General features: G+C 48.3%; 11 protein-coding genes across 11 annotated transcripts; 4 read left to right on the top strand and 7 right to left on the bottom strand.

Annotated features, from left to right (window-relative positions):
• Nucleotides 1-14: 14 nt before the first annotated feature.
• LY89DRAFT_214216 (uncharacterized protein) lies at nucleotides 15-674 on the bottom strand. Its single transcript, XM_018205888.1, has one exon. The coding sequence runs from the start codon at nucleotides 527-529 to the stop codon at nucleotides 143-145; it is 387 nt and encodes a 128-aa protein (XP_018066212.1). The 5' UTR covers nucleotides 530-674; the 3' UTR covers nucleotides 15-142.
• A 388-nt stretch (nucleotides 675-1,062) lies between these two features.
• LY89DRAFT_653328 (uncharacterized protein) lies at nucleotides 1,063-2,598 on the bottom strand (the record flags this gene model as incomplete). Its single annotated transcript, XM_018212247.1, has 3 exons — nucleotides 1,063-1,444; nucleotides 1,491-2,034; nucleotides 2,142-2,598. The coding sequence occupies 3 exons, from the start codon at nucleotides 2,596-2,598 to the stop codon at nucleotides 1,117-1,119; spliced, it is 1,329 nt and encodes a 442-aa protein (XP_018066211.1). The 3' UTR covers nucleotides 1,063-1,116.
• A 513-nt stretch (nucleotides 2,599-3,111) lies between these two features.
• Nucleotides 3,112-3,486, bottom strand: LY89DRAFT_673675 (uncharacterized protein; the record flags this gene model as incomplete). Its single annotated transcript, XM_018213375.1, has 2 exons — nucleotides 3,112-3,267; nucleotides 3,340-3,486. 2 exons carry the CDS (start codon nucleotides 3,484-3,486, stop codon nucleotides 3,112-3,114), a joined length of 303 nt encoding a protein of 100 aa, XP_018066210.1.
• A 285-nt stretch (nucleotides 3,487-3,771) lies between these two features.
• LY89DRAFT_709797 (HET-domain-containing protein) lies at nucleotides 3,772-4,798 on the top strand (the record flags this gene model as incomplete). Its single annotated transcript, XM_018217782.1, has 2 exons — nucleotides 3,772-4,675; nucleotides 4,771-4,798. The coding sequence occupies exons 1-2, from the start codon at nucleotides 3,945-3,947 to the stop codon at nucleotides 4,796-4,798; spliced, it is 759 nt and encodes a 252-aa protein (XP_018066209.1). The 5' UTR covers nucleotides 3,772-3,944.
• A 2,133-nt stretch (nucleotides 4,799-6,931) lies between these two features.
• LY89DRAFT_738498 (uncharacterized protein) lies at nucleotides 6,932-7,627 on the bottom strand (the record flags this gene model as incomplete). Its single annotated transcript, XM_018220377.1, has 1 exon — nucleotides 6,932-7,627. One exon carries the CDS (start codon nucleotides 7,625-7,627, stop codon nucleotides 6,932-6,934), a length of 696 nt encoding a protein of 231 aa, XP_018066208.1.
• A 2,047-nt stretch (nucleotides 7,628-9,674) lies between these two features.
• LY89DRAFT_593831 (uncharacterized protein) lies at nucleotides 9,675-12,791 on the top strand (the record flags this gene model as incomplete). The annotated part of the gene is made up of 2 exons (XM_018209770.1): nucleotides 9,675-10,544; nucleotides 10,623-12,791. 2 exons carry the CDS (start codon nucleotides 9,675-9,677, stop codon nucleotides 12,789-12,791), a joined length of 3,039 nt encoding a protein of 1,012 aa, XP_018066207.1.
• A 1,283-nt stretch (nucleotides 12,792-14,074) lies between these two features.
• LY89DRAFT_738496 (uncharacterized protein) lies at nucleotides 14,075-14,488 on the bottom strand (the record flags this gene model as incomplete). The annotated part of the gene is made up of 1 exon (XM_018220376.1): nucleotides 14,075-14,488. The coding sequence occupies one exon, from the start codon at nucleotides 14,486-14,488 to the stop codon at nucleotides 14,075-14,077; it is 414 nt and encodes a 137-aa protein (XP_018066206.1).
• A 1,301-nt stretch (nucleotides 14,489-15,789) lies between these two features.
• LY89DRAFT_673671 (uncharacterized protein) lies at nucleotides 15,790-17,246 on the bottom strand (the record flags this gene model as incomplete). The annotated part of the gene is made up of 4 exons (XM_018213374.1): nucleotides 15,790-15,995; nucleotides 16,053-16,276; nucleotides 16,642-17,182; nucleotides 17,240-17,246. The coding sequence occupies 4 exons, from the start codon at nucleotides 17,244-17,246 to the stop codon at nucleotides 15,790-15,792; spliced, it is 978 nt and encodes a 325-aa protein (XP_018066205.1).
• A 1,270-nt stretch (nucleotides 17,247-18,516) lies between these two features.
• On the top strand, nucleotides 18,517-19,660 carry LY89DRAFT_757413 (pfkB family kinase; the record flags this gene model as incomplete). The annotated part of the gene is made up of 3 exons (XM_018221413.1): nucleotides 18,517-18,655; nucleotides 18,718-18,912; nucleotides 18,961-19,660. The coding sequence occupies 3 exons, from the start codon at nucleotides 18,517-18,519 to the stop codon at nucleotides 19,617-19,619; spliced, it is 993 nt and encodes a 330-aa protein (XP_018066204.1). The 3' UTR covers nucleotides 19,620-19,660.
• LY89DRAFT_214078 (Orotidine 5'-phosphate decarboxylase) lies at nucleotides 19,661-20,800 on the bottom strand. Its single transcript, XM_018205887.1, has 2 exons — nucleotides 20,377-20,800; nucleotides 19,661-20,322 (listed from the first exon to the last, which is right to left on the bottom strand). The coding sequence occupies exons 1-2, from the start codon at nucleotides 20,531-20,533 to the stop codon at nucleotides 19,703-19,705; spliced, it is 777 nt and encodes a 258-aa protein (XP_018066203.1). The 5' UTR covers nucleotides 20,534-20,800; the 3' UTR covers nucleotides 19,661-19,702.
• Nucleotides 20,801-23,020: 2,220 nt separating this feature from the next.
• On the top strand, nucleotides 23,021-25,127 carry LY89DRAFT_653320 (uncharacterized protein). The gene is made up of 3 exons (XM_018212246.1): nucleotides 23,021-23,819; nucleotides 23,866-24,242; nucleotides 24,292-25,127. Exons 1-3 carry the CDS (start codon nucleotides 23,506-23,508, stop codon nucleotides 24,807-24,809), a joined length of 1,209 nt encoding a protein of 402 aa, XP_018066202.1. The 5' UTR covers nucleotides 23,021-23,505; the 3' UTR covers nucleotides 24,810-25,127.
• The last annotated feature ends 7 nt before the right edge of the window (nucleotides 25,128-25,134 follow it).

Below are 25,134 nucleotides of genomic sequence, written 5' to 3'. Positions count from 1 at the left end.
CTCCTGCGACCCAGAAAAGAGAATCTACTATCATAATTCTTCGTGTGGGTGTTGTCGTGTTGCGATCAACGACAGCAAGCGTCGATAGAATTTTGGTGAGGGCATTTCTTTCAAACTATGCCTCACTGTTAGAATTCTCCACTCAAGGTATTTTTGAGGAAACTTCTATAGGGCCTGGGAATTTTGAGGGAACATACATGTGGCCTGGGAAGAATCTTACTGTCGAGTCATATACTCTCGCATAGGCCTCCATCCCCAGGACATTGCCGAGAATGTCTCTCAGATCCCGTTCCGATTTCGTGATCAGGACAACACTAGTCCAATCCCACAGCTGCGCTTTCGCCAGAGCCTCTCGAGGATCCAAGTGGCATGCCTCAACCCCCACTTTGTTCAGCCAGTCTCGGCATTCGTCGCGGGTCCATGCCTTATCGGGCGGCGTCTGAATCGTGATGGCGGGGTAGGTACTCGTGGTGTGTTCTGGTTCTGATGCCGATGGTGAGGTTGATAACGAGTGGTATTGGTTCCGCATCAAGTCGTATTGATTTCACTTGAACTTGAGATCGTACAATGTATCTTGCTTTGGAGGCTCCTAAGGAACAATCTAACCTTGAGGAGTAGTCCTTATATATGCCATAATAGTGCGCTAGTAAACGGTCACCCGCTCAGACTGCAAGTTCCATTCACCTCGTAACTTTTTCTGCAAACATTGAATAGGAACAACTGAAGCGATATTTTACAAGGCTATGGTAGTGAATGATTCCTCTGTAGAGTATGCCTGTGCTCCATGATCATAACCCATGGCTGGTGGTATCTCAGCACTCCCAATAAGAGCTCGCTTGCACTCAACCATCCTTCCAAAAAAAAGTCTGGTGAAAGTGTGGAAATATGTTGCACAATATCTGGGAGATCTGCTCTCATATAGAGAGCATACTGGATTTCAGGCGCAAGTTGCAAGAGAAACAGCAGGGCACTGACAGCGAGCGAAGAAAAGTGACTGTCTCATGCATACAGACTACAGCATATGATAAGAGTATTCGACAAGAGCAAAATCACTATGCGATACCGATGGTACTATCTAAAAGGATGTCATTTTTGAGAGCAATTCAAGTGAAGAGCTCATAGTCTATTCCTCCTGCACCTATTGCATGCCTGCATATGGCATTGCCGACACTCGAAGATGTACGATGGTAGCGTGTGTAGACATTGCTCACATTGGTGTTGCCCACCAACATATCTCCAGCTTTCATGGTCACAGTTGTGTCTATGCCTGAGATCTTGCACGACGGCTGCAAGGCGCGCTGCTTGTTGCGGAACAGGTGCAGCAGGTTGGCGTGCAACCACTTGATTAGCCCGAGCGAGCAGACGATTCTCATCCCACTGTGAGCATCCACAGGTTTTCCACTTTTCTCCACACAAATAACAAAATTGTGCTCCGCAGGTACAACTGTCCGGTCAGTGTTGGCTTTCCGAAGGTAAGAAGGGGAACGAACGTCATATGATTACAACCGATTTCTAGTTCTACTAGACGACGACAGTTAAAGCATCTCTGCCATCCGTTTTCTTGTGCTGTTTCTAGGACTTGCTGGAGTGCAGTGTCTTCTGGGCAGTCCCCAAGATGGGATCCGGACTTGCAGATAACACAGGTCAAGGTACTACATTCAGGACAATAGGCTTTCTCTTTGGCGATATGTTCTATACGAATGAAGATTGAACATGTAGTGTTCGAACAGTATGTCCGGTCCGCAGTCTCGAACTCAACCTTCTTCGCCTCGTATTGTCGAACGAGGTCTGTCGTTAGGAACAGGCGCATGCCACCCCCGCAAGTAATTGGCTGGCGGCAGCATCGAGGAGGAAAGAGCGAGTCATCTGTTATAGAAGCTGAAAATAGCTCATGGAGACAACCACGGCAGTACTCGTGACCACAAGAAGCACGCCCCAGTTCGCAGAAGATGAATGTGTCTTGACAGGCGGTACATTGTCGTCTAGATCGCTTTGTTTGCCTCCTCGAGGTAGCCCACCCAGAAGACTCTGCTCCTATATTGAATTAGAGAAAGTGTTTACTAGCTTCAGTGTTTTTGATTTGCTTCCGAGAAAATGTCAGAAATACTTACCATCGACGTCAATCTCAACCACGTCTCCACCAACAATTAGCTCCAGGGTATCATCTTCGGAGACAGGGTCTTCAAGAGGACTGGTGACATATAAGGCAGAGAGCTTTCCTAAGATCTCATCGTCCAGGAATTCCGAAGATACGGTCCACGGCTCGACTGGTACTGGCAGCTGAGTACCACCAAGCCTACAAGCAGTTTCTCTGTCAGAACTGGCTGTCTGTTCCTGGGCAAGGGAAGCGGTGAGAATGTTGCCATCAGTCTGGCATGCACGAGCGATGCTCTTCGTAATGACGCGGTCCTTTAACATAACTGCATTGCGTTCCAGATCCTCTCTGTAGACCTTGAAGGCCAATTGAGAGTCCGATAAGTCTCCTTCACGTCCCTTGCCCTTGGCTTCTGCCAAAGGGCAAAGCTCGACACTGTCGTCGATCTGGAGCCGTAAGATCAGCGCCAAAGTTTCTTCATCCAAAGTAGTCAACAAGTCCATGGCTGATGATTCGAAAATCGGCACTGGGACTGGAACAGAGAAAGAAACGTGAAGAGACGAATTTTGAAAGGAAGGTGGGAGAACTAATGCTACCGACTACCTTTGCCGTGCAAACAGAGATCCTTGTACTCGATTCGATGTTCTGTCACCTGCAGATTTCGGTATATGATTTGAGGTATATGATCGGATTCGGTCATGTTTTATGCGGCTTGCCGGTCTGTAATTAAGTCTTCCGACTTTAGCTCCACGGAAAAGCACTATTCCTCACGCTGGGGATTGAATGGGTGGTATCTTGGTCATGAAACCACCGACCACGCCAATCACATGTGCTTCTTCCTGTCTCAACAAGCCACCCTCATTCAGGGAGCCGAAAGTTCCCTCCTTGTCCTTGCCATTGCCAAACCTCCGGTGCTTTTGTCACAGCGAAAGCGCTCCTCGATTGTGGCTCGCACCATTCCTACTGACCGATTCTCGATATTCTTGTCTGCTATCATTCGTAGTCAAGCAGCAAGCTCAACCGAACTTCTTGGTTCCACCCTTCTTCACTTCGATGTCCTTTCCCTTGGCGTCCTTGTCTTTGTTTTTCTTTCCACCTTTCAGAAGCTCGAGATGGCCAGCCTTAGCACCCAAAGTTCGTTCGGTCATGGCTGTCAAACCAGCTGAATGCTTCTGCAGACCCAGTCAGCAATGTTCTCGTACATGAATATGCAAATACACAGTAGGACAACTGCGCAAACTAACCTTCGTGATTTTGGCATTCTTGACAAGTGCAGCGTTTCTCGGCTTGATTGTCCTTGCGCCTTTCTTTGGACCCAATACTGGCTGTCTTCTGGAGGTCTTCGACGTCGGTCCAGTGGGCTTTTTGGATTTTATTGCTCCTTGAGCCATGATTGCTGGTCTGTATGGTGGGGATGTTGATCGTTAACATAAATTTTTGTGAAGACATTCATGGCGGACGCTAGCGTAGACCCGCTTTTGAGACCGCTATCTGAGCTAAGCTTAGGTAGCGAGGGTAGGTATCTTTGCTATGATTGGGGCTTCATTGCTTTCATCTTTTCTCGCAAAATGACTATTCAGAATCTTAGTAGACTCACAGAAGCTGAGGATTGTCTTGGTGTGATGAATGCACATCAGAGTCCGGAGAGAAAGAACAATTGCTGAAATAATGTCTATGGTACCGAAAAGTCAAGCCACAGTCCTTCCTGCACGTTCCGACCATCGCCATTCCGAACGAGGCTGAGATTTCTGCTTCGTTCGCATTCAATTGATATTACCCACATCATGCTACTGTTCACCAATGATACCTCCTCCAAAACGTGTTTGTTGCTTTTGAAAAGATTCAGTACATGATCATGTGGCTCTTGAACACAACCTCACTTCAACTGGAGTACGTCAACAGCTCAGAAGACCAGACTTATGCGATTCTATCACATACATGGGAAGATGGCGAGGTCAGTCTCCAAGAATTGGCGAACCTTGAACAAGCGAATAAGAAGAAAGGCTTCTCCAAGATTGAATGGACCTGTCGCCTTGCGCGTGAACGAGGGATCAGCTATGCTTGGGTAGATACATGCTGCATCGACAAAGCTAGCAGTGCTGAGTTGACTGAAGCGATAAATTCCATGTTCAAGTGGTATAAGGATTCTGCAGTCTGTTTCGTGTTCTTGTCAGACCTTGTTCCCTCAGCCTCACCCATGAACGAATGGGGTCTCGATTTTCAACGGTGCAGGTGGTTCACGCGAGGCTGGACTTTGCAAGAGCTCATTGCGCCAGAGTTGGTTGAGTTCTATGATCAAAACTGGAATCTTAGAGGAGACAAGAGTTCCTCACGGTCAACCCTCTTTGATATCACGGGTATCGATATTGAAGTGCTTGCAGACAGCGAGAAGATGGCAACAATTCCAGTGGCAAAGCGGATGTCATGGGCCTCGATGCGTCAAACTACCAGAGTTGAAGATACTGCTTATTGTCTATTTGGGATATTCGATGTAAACCTACCTTTGATCTATGGAGAGGGTCCGAAAGCTTTCATTCGACTCCAGGAAGGCATTGTGCAAGAGACTTTTGATCTCTCCATGTTTGCTTGGACATCGGGCCACGATGATCAGCAATTCCGAGGCATTTTTGCTCGTTCACCAAATGAATTCCGGAAATGTGGAAATCTTGTCGTAGTGGCAGATCCTGGTCTACAGACCACTAACTTCGAGATGACGCACAGAGGAATCAACTTCACAACCACATTGATCAATCTCGATGGAAACGAAAGAGATTTCTGCCTTCTCAACCTCAACTGCAAGCAAAGTGGCGCCCAGCAACAGGGTGAGATACACGGAGCAATTGTTGTTCCCCTGGTTCGCATACGAAGTGGTTATGTGCGATATTCGTCTCGGATACTGGCCCTCACGTCTCTTCTGCCATCCATGACGCATGATCAAGAATCTGCTAGATGGCTCCACAAGAACATTTCTCAAGTTTATGTTCCTAAGATAATTACCCGAGTAGCATCCAGCCTGATAGCAGTTCGACGAGCACATCGCTTTTCCTTCCGAATCAAAAACAGTACGAACTGGCAGATACAAGCTCAGGATTTCAATCCTGAACAGCTCTGGCACTCGACCAGCAAAAGCTTTGCCACAGAAGGACAAGACGGCTTCACAGCTGCCATCGATATCTTTTTGAAAGGAAGGAAGTGGACCACTGAGTGGAATTCAGCAACGAAAAAGGATGATATCGAACAGTTAGATGTCTGGTGGCCAGGATTCCACATCAGTCTCGGCCTAGTCCAGTTAGCAGTGCAAGACAAGGACTCCACAGTAGAACCTGAGTCCGAATTAGAGCCCCTTCAGCCATGGGCGGCGATATACCGCAACAACACCTACGACATAACAAGTTTTGGTCTCTCGCCACAAGACCGAGCCCGAGCTTCACAATTTCGGAAAAGGGCTAAACAACTTCCTTCTTCTTTGACTTTGACTCATGCCTATATACAGCAGTCAAGGTCATACACGTCGGAAGTGAGGAGGCACTCGAAGGAACATTCGTTGCTGCTTTCTGTAGCTACCAATGTCTTGGTAGACAGGGAGACTGGCATGTACGAATTAGTGCTTTCTATCCAAGAGGTAAGTCGATGAAGTCTGACGGTCCAACAATAGAGCAGATCTAACCAGCCAGCAGGGAAACAATACCAGTGGCCCAATTCGCTTTGGCATCGAGCCTTCTGACTCGTGTCCACAGCTACCTAGTACTAATGAGGTGAATAAAGTCAACCAAGTGCTTTATAGATACCAACTAAATTTGACAGGTATCTAGCTCCGCCGAACCTATTCTTTCTCCAGTATCGACCCCAGAACAACAAATTTCACCCCGACGCAGCTGGTGGGATCTCTTCGGATTCTGAACGATTTTTTACTTTGTTTGCACCTCGAAATAATATTGAAATGAGCCAACCTCGTGGGAGAAAGAGATCAAAAATTTCTCCCCCAGAAAAGTAAACCGATCTCGTCCATATCCAGCGCCATCATCGCCGAGGAGGGTTACAAGCAAGAATCGACACGGGCGCCGGCTATCATGCAACTTCACCCGGCGCCCATAGCCAAGGGCGGCTGCTTGCTTCAGCTGGGGAACTCGTGCAGATATTGATGCATATGAGTTGAGGCTTAGCCTGCATTGCTTGTGTGTCTTCTCGGGTAAGGCTGTGTGCAGACAAGGCTGCGTCGCAGTTGGATTTGAGCAGAGCCTTGCAATTGCTGTACACAATCTTAGATGCTCGTTGTCAAAACATTTTAAAGTGAGGGGCAAAATTCGGTACTATTGCTGTGCCATGTCGATGTGGCTAGTAGAATGAATAATTAGGTATATATTATTCTCATCCATATAGGAGATGAAGAAAATTAAAACAAATATCCTCAACGCCAATTTTCCTTACCCATCAACGCCGAGCCTCGAAATCATTGCTAGAGAAGAGGGCATTCGATGCCCAATTTCTTCCGAATTCAAACTCCAATCCTCTCATGAAGTAAATATCCCATCCTCAGATATCCGAATAATCATCCACGAACAAACGAAGTACCTCCACACTTCGCCCATCGTATAATCCACATCCACGTATCGCTTCTTCACCGTGGCCAGCATAGCTGACTGCATCTGCAGCCTCCGACTATTTTAAGCCGCACTTACTCAGCCCACGAAGCGAATTCCCAATTTTCTGGTTCGTTCGGACCCCTCATGCCGTGTCGTGCTGATTCCATCCGTCTCCCTCATCCGAATTCGGACTTCCCCAACATCTTTTTCCACCCAATAAAATCTTCACCGCTCAAACAAACCCGTCATTGGTTCACGAATTCGTATGCCCCGTCGTATCACCTCCAAGCCCTAAATGCGAATGCCCAAAATTCCTCGATGAGGACGACTCTGACGGACTGTGATCCAACACCACGTCCTCGAACGGGATCTCGCTCAACGGCGTCTTGCCGTCGGAGATAATGCCCTCTTCCTCCTCCCTCACATGTGTGATGCCGCCCGCGATCGTCGTATGTTGCGGCGGTGTGACTTCCGCGTACAGAGGCGGAGGAGCCTCTCCTCCTCGAGTTGCGGTGGAGGCCATGCGGTTCATCATCATCATGTTGGTGGTAGTAGGCTGTTGTTGGCGGTCTTGGAGGGGCACGGTATCGGTGTCTGGTCTTGGGTGACGGATCTCGTTGCGGCGAGCGTTTCGTTGCCGGAGACCGCAGCAGCCGCAACAGAACCAGACGGATGCGAAGACGATGATTAGGATGACGAGGACGATGGCTACGATTGCGCCTGCTTTGGCACCGACGGCCATTTTGTCCCAGAAGTTTTTGCCATTGTTGAAGGTGTTGGGGAAGTCTGTTGTCGATGGGTTGGTGTGTGTGGTTGTTGGGTAGGAGGTAGATGTTCTTGAGTATGTCGATGAAGGTGTGGTTGTTGGGTGAGGGAAGTCGTTGGAGAATTGTGAGCTGAGGGCTGCTAATGCTGAGGATCCAAAATTCCCTGTATATGGATTGTTCATTTTGGTAGATCTACTCTCAAGACGAGATGTAGGATGGGAGAAGGCGGTATATTATAAGGTGACCAAAACGTAGTGGTAATATCAAAGTTTGTAGCAATACGAGGAGCTACCCCACACATTAGCTTCGAACCAGCGGGATCGTGATGGAAATGCAACTTTGCGACAGGAATAATTGATGAATTAGATGGAAAAGAGAGAGGGAAGAGAAGGAGAGCAAGGCAAGTTGGCAAGATTACTGTGAGCTGCAGCAGCGGCACGAAAACTCACCGCAGCATCCCTCCCTTTCGCATGTCATCCTATTTGGATCACGAACGGATTGCTTGATTTGAGGTTCTTGCATGGAGGCGCAGCAATGCTTGGTGCTGTTCGGTGTTCCTTAGACTTTAAGGTCCGATGCGATGGCCTATCAGGATTGTAGGATTTTGGATACCAATAAACAGACAGCAGAGATAAATGGCAGAGATTGACAATGAAAAAGGGGTTGGGGACGAAAGCGATGTTGTTGACATTCAGGCTTGGAATTTAGGAGAGGTTGTTTCGTTCATGCCCCAATTTTCAGACGAGAGTACACGGAGCACGTGACGGTTGAGTCGTGACTTCAGGTTCACCGTATTTAGATTGACTAGGTACTGCTTCAAGCAGAAGAGCGACATGAAGCAATACAACAACGGATGCATATCTGCAAGCAATAGCAGAAAGATGCAAAAAACAGGTAAAAAACATCTGCCACGTGACTGTCTTATATTTCAGACCTTGGGATACAGGTATCTCTCGTGCAAAGCCAGCAATTTCAGCTCCTCATAAGACATTCGTGAAGAGAGAAGATGATCACATGCATGATTGGTTGTCAGTTGACATATCTTTTCACGATGCTGCGAGCGAGATACACAGATCTCTCACTTGTCATGATCTCCATTGCAGACCCAGGATTTGCTTCTGGGGGATGAAACACAACTGGTCAAACGTCGTAGGACCAAGTTACACCGGGTCGGATCCATCCAGTAAATCTCCTTGATTCGCGCTTCCGTTCAGGTCGGGCGGGCGGTCGGCCCAGCCTCCTGATTTCTGCGACTTTTCTTTTTGCTCCAGGTGACGCTTGGCCAGCAGGAATGGTGCAGATGTGCAGCTGTGCAGAAGGGCCAGAATAGATCATTTCGTGGACTTGCAGAGGGTGATTCGCTGGGCGGATGGAACCATTGCAGGAGTTGTATGCAGTCGCTCCTGCTTGCAATCGAGACTAGAAGGTCTCTTTGCCCTGTTACATGTTCTGATTCGAGGAGTGCGGTGGGAAATGCCACGGTGCAAGGTAACCAACCAACGAGACCTGCCCGCTCCTTCAGACCATGAGTGTACTGTACTGTACCGTACGTAGGCGACGTCGACTTGTGGCCTTCAACTGCGTCAGTGCCTCTCGAGCCCACCCAATGACACGCAGACGAAGGCTATTGTAGACCCCCATCTCATACTTGGAGTCTTTGCGCCAGCTTGTCCTCCCCTCTCAACGACCTCCGAGAGATCAAAGTGTTACATCCAAGATCCAAGATCTGTAGGCGACGATAATCTGCTCCGGCTTCTGTGCTGTGGTCCATCCGCCGTGCTTCATGGAATCCGACTCGTTCTAAGCCGCATTCGACCAACTCGAGAGGCTTCGTGCAGCAGCCGAAGTGCACATTCGATCGCCAAATCTCTCCGTCTGCTTGGTCGCAGTCCCAGCAGCACGTCTGGAGTCCTCAAACGCCATTCTTTTCTTTTCTCACGGTCATTTCGACCTGCATCACGATCATTTCGCCTTCCTCACGACCCCTATATCTTGTTTCTTTGGTCGAGATTCCACAACTCACTCCTTGGAAGACCCCCCAGCCACACGACCACCAAACTACCCGCCGATAACGATCGTCTGCAGCCTGCCGAATTGTCACTATGACAGCCGTTGACCTGCGAAATCAGACCTCGACGACCCGGCGATGACCTGGCAATAGCTCTAACTTACCCTCAGATACCACGTTGACCTGCGTGAATGCTCCTCACACAGACGAACTGGCTCAGGATGCCGGTCAAAGAGCCAGGGAGCTCTCTTGACGCTCCAAATGGAGCCTACGCCATGGGATCGACTCTGCTGAAAAGGCACAAGACTTTGCCGCATCCTCGAGAAGAGCGTATGCATCAGATATACCCTTCGACGCCTGCGACGAAGCCACGCGACTTGACTATCGACACTGGAACGGCGTCTCTACCGAGCTCAGATACATCGAGTCCACGTACGTTAAAGCATGCATCAAAGAACAGGATTGGGTCCAATGGCCTCCCACCAACGCCTCCGACTCATTCACGACAATCCTCTGGCAGCCAGCAGAGTATCATTCCTGCACCGAAGTTTGATATCCCACGTATCGAAACCCCGACAGACATTCCTTCAGCACCCAGTACACCACCCAATCAGAAAAGTCCACCTACACCCGACTTCACGCCTCCGCGAGCGATGCCGTTGGCATTTCGACCTGGTCGTCCCCCAGTCAGCGAACGATACCCCTCCTCACGCACAGACTCTTTCAAGACAGCACGAGAACATCCAGATTCAGAAGACGATGACGAACACTCAACAGTAAGACCTATTCTCCCATCTGCTCGGACATCTGCAGCGGAAGTGCCTCAGCTTCCTACACCACCTCCGAAGCGCAAGGAAGTGGGTTTGGGTCTTGGTCTTGAGTCGGATGAAGGAACTACAACTCCTAGGCCAAAGGTAGATTCTTCTCAAGAAGAGTTTGTTGTGTTTGATGGGGAATGGGCATCTGCTGGTGAAGAAGCAGAAGTGACACGGGAATGGGACGACAATCTAATGAGGAATGTAACTGTCCGCAAAAGACCTGTGCGAAAGCTACAAAAGCGACGCATAACCACGAATTTTCTTACCAACGAAGTGATAGAGGACGATATTGTTTCGCCAACAGATGCTACGAAATTTGCAACGAATTTTCTTAACGATGAGGTGATTGAGGATGATATCGTGTCTCCGACAGTTGCTACAAAAGTTCTTCGGAGTATGCCCTTGCAGGAGAGGATAGCCAGATACCGAATTGCCAGGGATACCGCGAATCGAATGACATCTGAGAAATTCCCTGAGAAATCCGTGTGGCCTTCAGCTGCAGCAAGTCCTGAATCCCCTACTACACAGGACGTGCGAAGATTTTCAGCAATGTCTGGACGTTCGTCTCAGTCGACCGTGGTTGAAGCTATGGTTGTCGATGCAAAGCCCACACGACGAAGGACTCTTCGCCACACTAAAAAGCAACTTGGCCTTCGTGATTTCGGCTCTGACCAGTCTCTCTTGAGCTCTGGGCCAAGTTCGATTGTGTCAAGTGAGCCTCAACATCGCTTGCATCATCACATGGAGAAGATACCAGAGAGACGGCACCAAAGTCTAGCTTCGAATAGCACAGTTGTGAGCACTGCCTCGTCAAACGGCAAGTCTAGAAGAGAAGTCCTCAAGAGTGGAGCTATTCCGGTAGTTATCATTCCTGAACGACGTTCTTCGACGAAATCTTCCAGGGCTCCATCACTTAGATCTACTAGCAGCAGAAGGACTAAGCGGAGCATGTCACTCAACTCAGCTCCCTTGTCTGCCTCATCCAAATTCAACGACCCTGGCTACTTTGACTCCCTGCCTCCTCGAAAACGGACGATGTCGGAGTCAGGTGGTTCTGCACATTCGGTACACACCATTGACTTTCCACCAGTCATTCCAGCTCGAAGATCGTCCCTATCAGCTCCAACAAGTCGCAATACATCTAGAGCAGGGTCATTGACTGCTGAAAGTCTACACGCGCATAACATGATTCAGGCAACGAAACAACCAGTTCTACCAGAGTCTAGCACGACTCAACCATCTGCTGATGTTGAAAGAGATCTTGGAAGCCACAGTGCTCGACTCAATGTCGATCATAATGGTGACCCTTTCTTTGGCAAACGCCTTTCTACACAGGTGACCCCCTTTTCGCAAGCATCATACGAAACGGCCGGGACCATGGCGGAGGTTTCTGAAGCTATGGCTGTCACGATATTTCCACATCAGAATAAGTCGGTCCTTGTCGTCCAGCAAAAGGCACCAACGGACTCACCCCCACTTGCTCTGAAGACAATTGATAGTGCGGAAACTGAGCGACCAACGATGACCGTCAATGGGCATGCAACGAGTGGTCCAGTGACTCCACCTCAACCCTCACATCCAATGGACCAGGTTGATTCGCCGCTCAGAAATCCTCGTTCGCCTCCAGAGCCACCAGCGATCAAGTTCATTCCCCCCACTCCAGCTGCTGTTACTCCCGGGCATGAAGAGGATCGCCAGCTGGGCTACGACAACTATCGTCCTTCTTCGTCAGATGATCAATCTAAGAGGACTATGTCTTTGATGCGCCGAGCTTTCAGCAATCGCCGCAATTCAGAAACCGCTGCTCAGCGCCCAGGTTTTCTCTCGCGCACTTTTTCCTTGAGTGGCCATCGAAAAGAACTAGTCGATGAGTCAACACAAACGTCCAAGGGCTCTGCAAACGCGCTTTATCCTTCTGTAGCAGATAAGCCAGCCGATGGTAGCAAGCTGCATCCGTTCTGGAGACCTACTCATTTCTGGGACGACTTGGAAGGTCATCAAGCTTACGATGACTATGATGACGACGATGAATACGGCTATCCTTCAGCGGACAGCAGACCCATTCCCAAGCGAACTTTCAGCCAGAAGTTGAAGCGTACGTTTGCAATCTTGCCCATCCAGGATGATTACTATGACTACCAACCATATCCCATTGATCGTCGGACCATGCGTAGAACTCCGAGTGGCAATATGAGGGTCGTAAAGCAACGTAGCACCAGTTCTAGCTTGAGAAGATCAGGAAGTGATCGAAGGGTATACGTCGAGCAGCGTCCACATACTGGTCCTTCCGCTGAGCGCCAGTTTGGCTACGGTTTCAAAGAAGGAAATGGCGGCAAAGTCCACACGATCCCTGGACTTGGTTTGAGAGTCGAATATGTGGGGTGGAGTGGAATGAGAAGGAGAATGAGTGAGAGGAGGAGAGAGCAGAGTAGGCAGAAACTAAGAGCCACGATCTCAGGACCGAAGAGTATCCAGAGCGGCGTGGACGATGTCTTGAGGAGACGACAGACCTCGGTATAACCGACAAGGGAAAGAGAGGAGGGAAGGACTGTACCAACAACATCACGATTCACATTGACGAACACAGCAAAGGAAAGAGAGCAAGAAAGAAAGGACGAAGGAAGATATCCCCAAGGGCGGCTATTATTTGATTTTTCCTCGCCATGCTTTTCAAACATCCATTCCCCTGTACGCATTCTAAGACCTGGCCTTTTTCGATCTTCGGTTCTGCGTAGCATTTCGCGTTGGTTAACGAGCAGTAAGTGGGATGGGATGGGAGTTTTAAACGATGGAAATGACTTTATGACATGACAAACATTTTGGGATGAGTATCAATGAATGAGGCTTTTCATGAGATATGAGGATGAAGCTATATCTACAACGGGTGGTCGTTTTTCTCGTGTGGAGAGAGAGCGGGGGAGTTGGCGCGAAAATGGAGAGGGGTGGTTGAGATGATTGATTGTTTGATGATGAATGAATGATTTTATTCTACGTTTGAAGTGTTGGAGATGAATGTGCTTGTGAGATATGTCTCGTGCTGCGATGCTCGAATGATGGTCCTGATTCGTGGAGCAAGCAAGCTACTCCGAACTCTGAAGCGTGTGCTCGGGTTCATATATGAGATTTTCCCCGGTGACGAAGGTACAGAGCTGAGATACTTGTTATATGTGGGAGTATGATTAATATCCGAGAGCATATCTTTATTTCCACACAATGTCTGATCCGGGCTTTAATTTAAGCTTCGACATATATTCATTGTGTTCCATAAAGTATCAGAATGCATCGAGCGACCGTTTCTCAGCTCCGCTTGGATGTTAATCGGCAAGGACGATGCATCAAGACTTGACATTCTCGTTGAGGCGTCAGGCTTCTCAGGAAATACATGTGTGGGTGGTGGTAATCTAGAGGAAAGTCTCGCATTTCTCCAGTACTTGACTATTAGGGATTGCAGAGACTGCAAATGTGTCTTCAAGGAATCTTTAGGCCTGGAAATATAGGAATTTTTCAAGATGCTATTTGTAGGGCCATGTCAATTCGGACTTTGCAATTTTTGAAGCTGGTTTGACTTTCCTAGAGAGATCGGAGTTTTGATAGAAGAGTCTGGTCTCATGCATGTATGTCTCGCTTGGGCATGACGAAACCAGATAGAGGAGGACTTGGGAAATTGATTTTAAGTGATTTTGAGTTTAATATGTGTCATTGTCAGGTACCAGGTTTGGACACTGACGATGTCGAAATGATTCGTGTTCCAGACATCGGGATCCATTTTGTGGAGTCAGTTGTCATTTTTGAGTTCGGTACACTCATTGGGAAGCAGATACGACTTTCCGCCTATTCTCAGACATTAAGAATGATAGCTTGTAGAAAGAGTTTAGTTTCCGAGAAATATCTCTTCCACAAAGCGCGGGGAGCCGGAATAACAAAATTTGAATGGAGATAGAGACATACTCGTGTATCATAGAGAACGCAGTCGCCTTGCCCATTGGCGTATATCCTCCATTTAGGGTTGAGAGAGTGATATTGTCCTTGTAGGTATCAATCCCCACTTTAGCAAGCCCAAAAGGTACTGCACCTCCAACGAATATATCACCACCTCCGAAAGCATACCCAGAAATTGGACCTTCTGAGCCGATGAGAGGGTTGACGAATTGCGAGTAGTCGACTTGAGCTACAGCATACCGAACGAGTGCGGCGAGAATTGTAAGAGACAATAACATGACGAAGATTTGATCCTCCCTGCTTTGATATTCTCGATATGCAAAGGAGAATTCCCAAGAAAGGTGGCTCTTTGAATTGTAAAAAAATTCAACATTCGAAAATCGCTCAGTACCACTGGACCAAATATATAGCTTCAACACTGGTTGGAACTTCGGGTTAAAGTAATCATGACAATGATATCACTATGTCAGGTTCATGGTACCTGAATTATGATGAACCCCTGCATCTTGACTAAAACCATAATCCGCATTGTAACGTTCCTCAACCCCGCCTCGCCGATCTATTAGTTGCTGGTCGAAAGGCTTGATGTAAACTCGCAAAGGGTGTTCTGGTTCTAATCGTTCTATGCCTGGCACCAATGTGTCAAAAAGAAAAGGACGAATACTGTTGTAAGTGTGGCTGTTGAGGTTGTTCCAAAAATGTGAAGTTGACTGGCCTGGTGGGGTATAAAGTACAGACTAGTCCTCTTTAGGAAAGATCTTGGCTCAGGGGCTTTGACTTGGATTTCGTCTTCACCTTCTTGAAATCTTCTTTCACATCTTCTTTCGTATCTTCAAATGTCTTATCTCATCAACGCCCAGTCTTCTCAATCGACTCTGTAGTCATATCCTACAACCATTACTACGCACTTATCCGATACCCGCAAATGTTATTGGGAAAGGATCTGCCCAGCATAGCGTTGCGCAAGAGATCATTCCTGTTCTTGATGCTTTATATTACCTATCGCATAAGTCATCATCGTAAATTAATTGGATCAAGTAAAGTGTTGCGCATTTTCCAAGCTGTCTCTGAGAAGTTTTGTTATTGCGACTTTGCTCACGAATTCCTAATATCTATTTGTTCTATTCTCTTGCTCCCTTCTCTCCCGTTGTTCGTTGCGGTAAGACACAATCGATATCGTCTGAGCAAGCAAGACATTCAGACGGGTATGATCTCATACAACCTCAGTCCAGTCCTCCATTCGCCATCTCCTCCTCCAGATTAGTCAATCCCTCCTTATGCTCGAAGATCTTTTCCTTCAACACCTCCATCTCTTCCCGAGCCTCCTTCCACGGCTTTTCACGACTTTTAACCTGTCAGCCGCGTATCTCTGCTGAGTACCCAAACCTGGGACAAGCAAATTGGCCTTGCGTTCCCTCTCAATACATCGGCAGCCCGTAACGACGCATTTCTCTTGCAGAATCTTGACCATCTCTTCGATAAGCTTCTCGCGCTGCTCATTGCTGTCTTGTAGCAGTTGAGCACCTTTTTTGGGATCCCGGTCCTTTTGCATCTGTTTCGTAAAGCGATCAATGGTTTGTTATTCAGAGGTGATTCGAGCGTCAAAGAGCTTGAAATCGGCATCTTTGCCTAGCTTGCAAGCTCTCATCTTTTGCAACGAGTTCTCAAGGCGAGAGTGCATACCACTTGTTCGCTTGCTCTCAATAGTCTGGCGCAGATACTTTTCGAAAGCCTGGTAAATGTTTTCGTAATCGATGAGGAGTTCCTTGACACCATGCGTCATGTCTTCAATCACCAGACTCTTTAGCAATTATTAGGCAAGTGATGGACATAAAATCATACCTTCCACCAACTTCTCATCTGAGATCTCCTCAGGCAGGTTATTGTATCGATCATGTCTGGCAACAGACATAGCGACATTCCTGTCTTCAGGCCAGAATTGGAATACTTCGCCTTTGGAGACGCCCCCTGACATCTCGGAAATATCCTTGCGCTCAGCATGGACATCATTAAACTTCTCCAACAGCTGCTTGATGATCCGCTTTCGAGCATCAATGATGATCTTCCTGCATATGCTGGCACGGTCCTTTTATGCAGGTCCGTTGGCCGGACCGGGAGGGGTAGTGGACATTGATGGTTGCTGCAAACGATTGGAGTTAGTTCAAGCGTAACATCAAATATGAATCTTTGGGCATGATATTGATGAGAGAGTGTAAAGTCAAAGGCGCAAATGAAAGTGATGATGCTGTGCCATTAAGTCAAACAGAGCATCCAGCTCAGCAAAGCGAAACAGCTCAATCCATCAGAAGCAAGACGCAGAAAACATCAACATGCCACTGCTTGACAGCAAGGAGGTTCTAAGGAGATGCAGAAGACGAGATGTGAACTTATTGTGGTGGATGGGCTTGTCTTAACGATGAGAGTCTCATACCACTTTCGGTCCCTGGTACAAAGCAAAGCCTTCCTGAGCTCATGAACCTCAAGTTGCAAGCTCGTTGCTTCTTTCTTGCAAGCCTTGAATTCATCCTGGTCCAACTTATTGCTTTGTTTCAATTGTTCCAACTCCTCATTGTACATCAATCCAATGCTAGGATCCTGTCCACTGATGTATTCAGCCTTGATGTCGTCATACTCCTTTCCTGAGATGGTGCGGAGGAAATCTGTGATCTTCATGATATGTTTCTTCGCCGCTCTGAGGGTTTCAGGGCCTGCGTCCAGGATGTCCGAGTGGATAATTTCCAAGCACGCCTTGCTGATTAGCTCTGCGTGAAGATTCAAACGAGTAAGGATATCCCATCCAGGGGCATCCTCTACGCCTCGAACGACGGCCATGTACCGATCATAGTTGTTCTTCAACAGATCAAAAGCTGCTTTCATGATCTTCCTCTCGCACATCTCGATATCTTTGAGATACTCTCCCTCGGTCTTGCCATCTGGACTAGTCTCCTCGGTCTTCGTCGTTTGCTTGGATCCTGTGTTATTTGTCAGGTATTTGCTCCAGATATTTGCGTTTGCACATAAGAACTTACCTGACATGGTGAAGTTGGTCTAGCGAGCTGCTGATGACCCTTCGATTGCGGCTTGAATAAGATGATTCTCTACTCAAGATATCAACAAATGGGAAGCTGAGACGCTGGGAAGGTTGATAAGGGCGCAGCAAGTACTGAGCTTGCAAACGGTGATGGTCTAGGCATCTGTCGGCTTGCTGCATCCACCTCGTTTGTAGCTGCACCTCTATACATGCCAGCCGACACCTTTGAAAGAAGTCGTTTTCAATAATCAAATTACAAAAAGCATCAAATGCATAGCACGACGCAAACATGATAGGACGGTTGCAGCTGCCAGCCGGAAGACCCCGCAACGAATTGATGTCGTTTATTTATCCTGTATATTCAAAGCAGGTACCTCCTGTATCTGAGCAGCTCTCTTGCCTACCGTTCCAATGGCCCAGTCTTCATAATGTTCTACTTATTGTTTGATCGGCCAAAGGTGACCCATCCCCCATGTCTTCCAAAATGCGCTAAGAAATTTCGGCCTTTGAGGAATTTTGCAAGCAGTGGAACGAGCATCTTGTATCATTAGGTATAAGAGAAACATGCAAACATGAGTTGGGGAAGACTAATTGTAATTCTCTAAACATATTTCTAGGCAGATCTTTTGAGCAACACTACTGGAATTTCAAGCTGGCATACTTTCCACTGACCAAAACAGAAAGAAGTCAACGCTTACATTCAGTTCCAATACTTAGGTTGAAATACGCTCGACTCAGCTTCTTCGAGGTCCGACCCAAACTTGCTTGATTACCTCATTTGGTATGATGCCATCTCGTTTAAATCCCGGTTTGCGATCGCCTACACCAGTCGAAACTGTCTTCTGTCATTGCATCACCTGTGATGGTGCCTGGCTTTCCAGCAGGGTAAAAAGTTGCCGATTTTGACGAGGAGCTTGAATGGTAATAAGATTACAAATATCACCCTCTAAAACTAAAAAAGAGAGAGAAAAGGGTTTTATTAGAGAAATAAAAATCAAATATTAAAATGCATTGAAAGTCCGCTTATATTTGGGACATTGTATTGTTTACAAGTCCTGGAGAAGTTTGGGACATTCGTTCAAAACCTATATTCATCCTTCACGTCGGGCGTAACCCCGCACCCGCCAGTTTTGCTTCTGCTGTGTTGTAACTTGTGTTGTAACTCATACCTTCCTTCCTTCCAACCAGACTCTTTCAACAAGTAATTGAGTACAACCACATCTGGACAGACTCTTGATCTCGCTTCTGGCTTTACGGACTTGGCAGCTCAAGACAATGGGATCCTGGTTCTCTGGTCCACAGGCGCCTGACGTGGTTGTAACTTTCGTCTCTCTCGGCATGGTGGTCCTGGATGAATTACGCTTTCCCGGGAAGAAGCTAATTTCAGATGTGATGGGAGGCTCTGCGTCGTACGGTATAGGCCTCCTCAAGCCCAGCCCAGATCATCAATTGACATTAGGAGGCTGACACCCTCAGGAACCTTGGGAGCGCGGCTCTTCGCGATGAACAGGAGGTCGACTTCGATTGGCTGCCTTGTTTTGGCGGGTAAAGATTTCCCGGAAGCTGTGGAAAAACGCCTCCGGGAATGGAACATGGCTTTGGTCTTGAAGAAGGATCTGAAAAGGCTGTCCACGCGTGGCTTACTAGAAGACGAGGACACAACATTTGGACGTGGGTGCCCCCTATCTCTGCTGTGTCCCGATGGCTAAAGAAGGGCAGCCAAAAAGTTCAGGTACACAACAGAGCCTCTGAAACCCTTGCCGCATGACTTGTTTGCTTCGCCTCTGCTTGCATCCCATACTTACCACTTCCTGGCCGCGCCAGAAGATCTCACTCGCCAAGTATCCGAGCTGCTTGAGCTGCGCATGCAAAAGGGCATAGATTCCAGACCTCTTCTTGTATGGGAGCCTTTCCCGCCTGCATGTCAGGCCGAAAGTTTGAAGTCGATTCTGGCTGCTTGTAGCTTGGTTGATGTGTTCTCTCCGAACCACCTAGAAATAACTCGTCTCTTCACAGATGCCGATCCAGAAGAGTTTCAGCCAAAAGTTCTCGAGTCATATGCCCAGAAGTTTCTTGACCACTCCATCGGCCCCCACGGGAAGGGTTGCATTGTTATCAGAGCTGCTGAACATGGGTCATTGAGTGCGTCTCGTGCAGCAGGTTGCATATGGTCACCGGCTTTCTATCCCACAGCCTCCGATCTCTCACGGATTGTTGATCCCACTGGAGCTGGCAACGCGTTTATTGGGGGTTTCGCGACGGGCTTGCAAGAAAAGCGAACGCTCGACCAGGCTGCCGCTTATGGCAATGTTGCAGCAAGCTTTGCTCTGGAGCAGATCGGCCTCCCTACATTGGAGGTGAACGATTCATGTTCATAACTAGAAGATAGAAGAGATATGACTTCCAGACTCACTTTCCGACTCTCTCCAAATATGCCTTCCAACCCTCATCCCGATAGGACCTAGCAGCTGCGACAGGGGTCCGGAGCAGCGTAAACGCCTCTCCCTGCGATGATAAAATCAGCCCCTCCTTGCACGGCTTGAGTTGGTGTCTTGTACTGCTGGCCAAGCTTATCTCCCTTGGTGGCCTGGTTGATGCCCGTTGTGAAGATGATGAAGTCTTCATTGGGAAACTCGGGCACTGCGGATTCCACGTCGGCAAGAGACTTCATGGCGATGAAGCCGATAAAGGAGTCGTTGTGAGATCGAGCGAGCTCAACGGACTTTTGTGTATAGTATCCAGTGGCCAGACTACCTTTAGAGGTCACGTCCGCGAGTATGATGAAGGCCCGTTCCTTTGAATAGGGGAAGTCAGGTGCCGCCACGACCTGGGACAATGCCTCGACAATGCCTTCTCCTCCGAGGATGCTAACATTGACAATGTCGGCGAACTCGGAGATCCGCAGAGCACCTCCATGATATTGCTTCTGTACCGTATTGCCTATGTCGACAAACTTTCGGTCCTCGAAGATCATAAAATTATGCTTCTTCGACAGCGTCTTCAAGCCTTCCACAGTAGCCGGTCCGAAATCATGAATCAGATCGACATGAGTCTTCAATACTGCCATATACGGGCCCAATGCTGAAACACCGAATCAAGTTTGGGGCCGTGACTTGGGGATCGATGGTTACTTACTGTCAGCGCAATGAAGCAGAGCCTCGGTCGACGTGAAATCGGCAGAGACCATCAGATTGGACTGTTTAGCCTCAGCGGTTTCGAAGAATCGACGAGCCACCAAATTTGGATGGATGGAGGCACGCTCAGCGTAAGTCTTGTGAGACAAGGAAGTCATTTTGGAATCAGACGTTGGTTGCAAAGCTTAAGGATGAGGCTGTATGATACTAAATATAAAGGAAGGAAGACCGTGCCCGAAATGTGAGTTGAGGTAACCGGTTCCGCGAATCCGGACACGGCATGCTGTAGTAGCCCGTAGTCGTGTGATTGTGTGCATGGCCGTATCCAGAGCCTGCAGCCCGAAAGTGTGTCGCCGATACCGATATTGGGCAGCCGTGGAAATATCCCAGGTTTCCAGCTAATACGCCACAGAAAGACCCGACATGGGGTCAGAGTAGTCCTGGTCTAGAATAATTTCGATGCATGGGAAAGATCAGGAGATGTACTTGCAAGTATTCTTGCAAACATCTTCTGCCCGCTGTCTTTGACGCTGCGAAGCATACCATTGGACGATTCTTCGGCGACTAGACACTTGCCTTGAGCGTTGATGCCCAGCACGCCTAGCCCAAGAGGTAAAAGAGTGAGCTGTCGGGATTTGAAATCTATCGGTCGCTGTCTGCAGTGAGAATATGCTGGATGATCAAAAGAGAGCTCATTGAGTAACGTAAGAGCTCAGTAAACAAAAATGCAAGTGAGTGTTTGAGCAGGACTGCCTGTTCCTATCCTCTAGAGTCGACATTCTAAGGTGAGTCTGGAGCATCAAAGATGGATTCCAAAGAATTTCCCAGCACCAAGAGAAAGTTTGAAAAATGCTAAGAGACGAGACTTCATCTTCCTGTGCTGTGAAGTCCAGGTTCGGGTCCGAGATCGCTTGACTGAAGCCGAAGTGGATACAACAAGAAAACGCACTGAGCTGAATGTCTAGATCTGAAGTAGAATTGTTCAACCAGCAGCTGACATTCACGAAAATGTCAATATTGCAGTGGATACAGAGAGCTTCAGGGTCTACCGAGATGCGGGAGTGACAATTTGATGTCCAAGTCCGTCTTTCGCCAAATCTTCCTTCGGTTTTGAGAACCAAGTACTCGGTATCACCGGTGACCATGGTGTTCTCGAAGCAAAACACTGGCACGGGCATGGCTCCGAAGATCTTTCACGATGAAAGTGGGGTTCAACAACGTGGAGTACATGGATAGTGGAGCACGGAGTGGCCGTCGACTATCATCTTTTGATATGGACTGGACGAGGGACGCTGAGATCTGGTGATGGCTGAGCTGGTGGTTGTGGCTTCAAGGCTGGGCTTCATTTCATCTCGGAGGACGTTGCGAAGTGGGACCATGCGGTGAGCAGAGCTTTGAGGCTCGACTCGTGAGTCAACGAGGGGTAATTGCTTGGCTCCGAGTCCAGATCGTGACAGGGCCATAGCTGCTGTCAAAGTTGTTAGCAAGGCATCGTCGTTACTAGAGCTCCCAAGCATCTGAGCATCTTCGAAGAGTCTGGCCGTGCATCTAAGAAGACAATGCTGAATGTGGTGAAGATCAGCATTGAAATGGTCCTGTGGGCTCGTATCGGCAGCGTCCGGTCCTTCTTCTCTGCTGTCCCCGCGATGCTGTTGTCGTTCGCCGAGTCGCACTATTTGCATAATACTATGGTTATTTGTTGTTGGTTAAGCGTGGTAGACGGTTTGGCGTTATTGGAAGGCTAAAGATAGCTACTTAAGCTCATCTGCAAGGGCATGGACAAGCGATCCAGGGTAGTGGTTCAGGGGCGGGAGATCATCAGGAGACTGGGCTGCCCCACAAAAACAATATTTGCAGAGCTGAGCGCATCGGGGAAAGGGCGTCATTTGAGGGCGGTACCTGCGTTCAAGGGATGATCAATGCGACTCTGTACGGGTGAGAGACGATAGGCTTCATGATTGTGAACGCCTATCCTGCTGGTTGATGGGAAGGCGTGCGGATGGCTGAGACTTCCGTTGAGAACTCTTGGCAATGCGCATCCGATTTCGTTCTAATGATTGCTGCTCCAGTGCTCCAGTAGGAAGTAGCTTGTTATGTCAACAAAAAGTACATTGTGGACGGGTCATCGAGTCGTGATCATTTGAAGGTATCCAGCAGCCCGGCCAACCCACGTGTATGCAAGTTTGATGAGGGCCGCGTAGTCGCACAAGAAAAGGATTCTCGCTGGAATGGGTCGATCTCCTCTGTGGCTTTCGTCGTATTCCGAGCTGGAGCAGATGAATATTTGTGGCGTCCACTTACGGATAGTCTTGCCGGGGCTCGTGGTGCGTGACAAGACCTTTCAAGGCAATCAATAAGACAGTATAGCAAGGAGGACCAAGCTGGGTGATCATGTTTAGGATTCCAGAACGTGTCGTCGAGTGAGTGCGTTTCGTTGTCCCTTGCAAGCCGGCCCAAGAAAATGTCAAGAAGGGAAGCAATTCGGAAATCGAGATTCGAGCGCACAGAGTCGGGCCTCGCTTCTGGTAGTCCGCGTCTTGGCACGATCTCCCCAACATGGTTTAAGGTGAATGCCCCTCCGCCTTAACCATACTTGGATCAAGCTTATTTTCTATTCCCCGTTTGGGCGCATCCCCTAGTTAATTCTTCTCTCGCGCCGCATCTCGCCAGCTTCATCCTTAATATCCTTCTGTCAAGGCTCCAAGCAACAAGACGATGCCAATGCTAATCCTGCTTCCAAGTGGATCATGGGGAAACACAGCTCTGGTCGACACTGCGCGCTTCTCGTCTTGACAGCCACAAGTCTCCTCTTTAACCCGACTGGGAAATCACCCTGGGATGCAGCTGTTCTCGATCGTCTGATCGCGAATTCCAGATGCCTAAGCCTTGTTCACTTTGCGTGTAGACTTGCTCTATTTTCGTGCAATGCGGCGTCGGGTAGTGCCATTGTGGCCCATTGAGCCCGATCATGGCTGAAGAATCAAACTTGACAAGTCCATATTGGCACATGGAACAATTGGGGTGCTATTTGCTATAAAAACTCTCTTCCTTCCATGTGTTTCTACTCCTCACCGCACCACACAGTCTTTCATTGTCACTCTCTGAAGCTTCACATCTCAGAACAATCAAAATGCGTTCCACATACATCATCTCTGCTTTTGCAGGCCTCGCTCTTGCAGCTCCTCATCCTCAAGACATCGAATTCGACCAAGTCGATGCAGCACCTGACCCAACCATCGTCACGCCACCAGTCTTGGGTGCCAGTGCCACTGTATCAATCCAACCAACTGCTGCTGTTGCAACCGTTGCGGATGCTTCCGTCACCGAAGTTGCTTCTACCAATTCAACTGAAACCAATGACAAGCGGGATTTTTTAGACTTCTTGGGCAAGCGTGATGGCAACTGTGCTGTTCAACCCAAGGGAACTGGACCAACAGTCAATACGTGAGTACACTGCTCTCCCAATAATGACATGTCTAACATAAAGAAGCCCTGACGACACTCCCGCATCTTTCTTGGCATACCAACCATTTCAAACCACCGCAACCAATGCCGCAACTCCTCAAGGCTACACTCAATCTTTTGTCAACCTTCAGGGATCCAGCCAGACTGTCTCGTGGCTCGGCTACACCACCTTGAGCTCTTATGACACTGTCGCTTGTGCCTCATACTGCGATCAACTTGATGGATGCCAAGCTTTCAACATCTACTACGAGCGTGATCCAACTGAGGATCCAAATGCAACAAGTTGCCCCAACCCCCCATCTCTCACCAACATCAAGTGTTCTCGATGGGGTGTCCAGATCACTGCTGACACCGCCGTCAACACTGGTCAAAACCGTGATAGCTTCCAAGTTGTCATCGCTGGTAAGTCGCGTTCACTTCTCTTCAGTCAGCAATCATTAACAGACAAAAGGTTCCAACGGCTACAACAAGAACGCCCCTCCTCCCGCTCAAACCGGCTTCACTGGTCCAGTTGAGCTTGGCGGTGCTATCAACGCTCCCAATGACCCAGTGACCAACACCAACACCTACATGGGTTACAAGTTCTTCTCCTTCGGTCAAGTTCAAACATACCCCGCAGGAGTTCAAGCCTGCACACTTGCCTGCACTGCTCAAACCGCCTACAACAGCCGCCACCCACCTTCCACCGGCAAGCCCAATGTCTGCAACCAGGTCGTCGTCTACGTCTTGAGCGATGAGAACGATCCTAAAGGAATCTACTGCGCTATGTACAGTGAGGAGTGGGCACAGAACTATGCGACCAACTACGGACAATACAGAGGCAGTGATTACTGGTCTGTCAGTCAGGCATACGCCTACACAAACGCAACCTACTCAGCTGCTTATGGACCTATCTGTGCTGTTGGCGGATGCCCAAGTGGTTCTTACCGAGGAGGCAACTGTGGTGGATGGGGTACTGGAAATTGCTAAATGACCATGAAAACCTGGGAGCTGCTGAGGGAGTTGTAAATAGAGTTCAATCGTAATTGGGAGGACATCTGCGGGTTTTAATGGTGGAGTATTGGAATTAGACTTAATTGACTTCATTTGTTACCACATATCCCATTTTCCAAACTTAGCTTCATTGCTCTCGAATCTTCTTGTCGATCTTTGACGGACACTCCGGCTATTCCAGACATCGTGGCACTGTGATTGTCTGACTTTTGGTTGGGAAATAATCTGACTCTTAACGAGTGTTTCCAGTGTACTTCAGCTAATTCAATAATAAAGTAGAAGAAGGAAAGTGGGTAGCTGA

This window comes from Mollisia scopiformis (assembly GCF_001500285.1).
Source record: "Mollisia scopiformis unplaced genomic scaffold LY89scaffold_22, whole genome shotgun sequence".
NCBI classification, from domain to species: Eukaryota; Fungi; Ascomycota; class Leotiomycetes; order Helotiales; family Mollisiaceae; genus Mollisia; species Mollisia scopiformis.
This window is presented reverse-complemented; position numbering and strand designations above follow the sequence as displayed.

Coding starts and splice junctions, on each gene's coding strand:
- LY89DRAFT_214216 (XM_018205888.1), bottom strand. CDS start 529: ATGCGGAACCAATACCACTCGTTATCAACCTCACCATCGGCATCAGAA.
- LY89DRAFT_214078 (XM_018205887.1), bottom strand. CDS start 20,533: ATGACTTCCTTGTCTCACAAGACTTACGCTGAGCGTGCCTCCATCCAT. Junction 20,323..20,376: donor TCTGCTTCATTGCGCTGACA/GTAAGTAACCAT, acceptor TCGGTGTTTCAG/CATTGGGCCCGTATATGGCA.
- LY89DRAFT_653320 (XM_018212246.1), top strand. CDS start 23,506: ATGCGTTCCACATACATCATCTCTGCTTTTGCAGGCCTCGCTCTTGCA. Junction 23,820..23,865: donor ACTGGACCAACAGTCAATAC/GTGAGTACACTG, acceptor AACATAAAGAAG/CCCTGACGACACTCCCGCAT. Junction 24,243..24,291: donor CTTCCAAGTTGTCATCGCTG/GTAAGTCGCGTT, acceptor AACAGACAAAAG/GTTCCAACGGCTACAACAAG.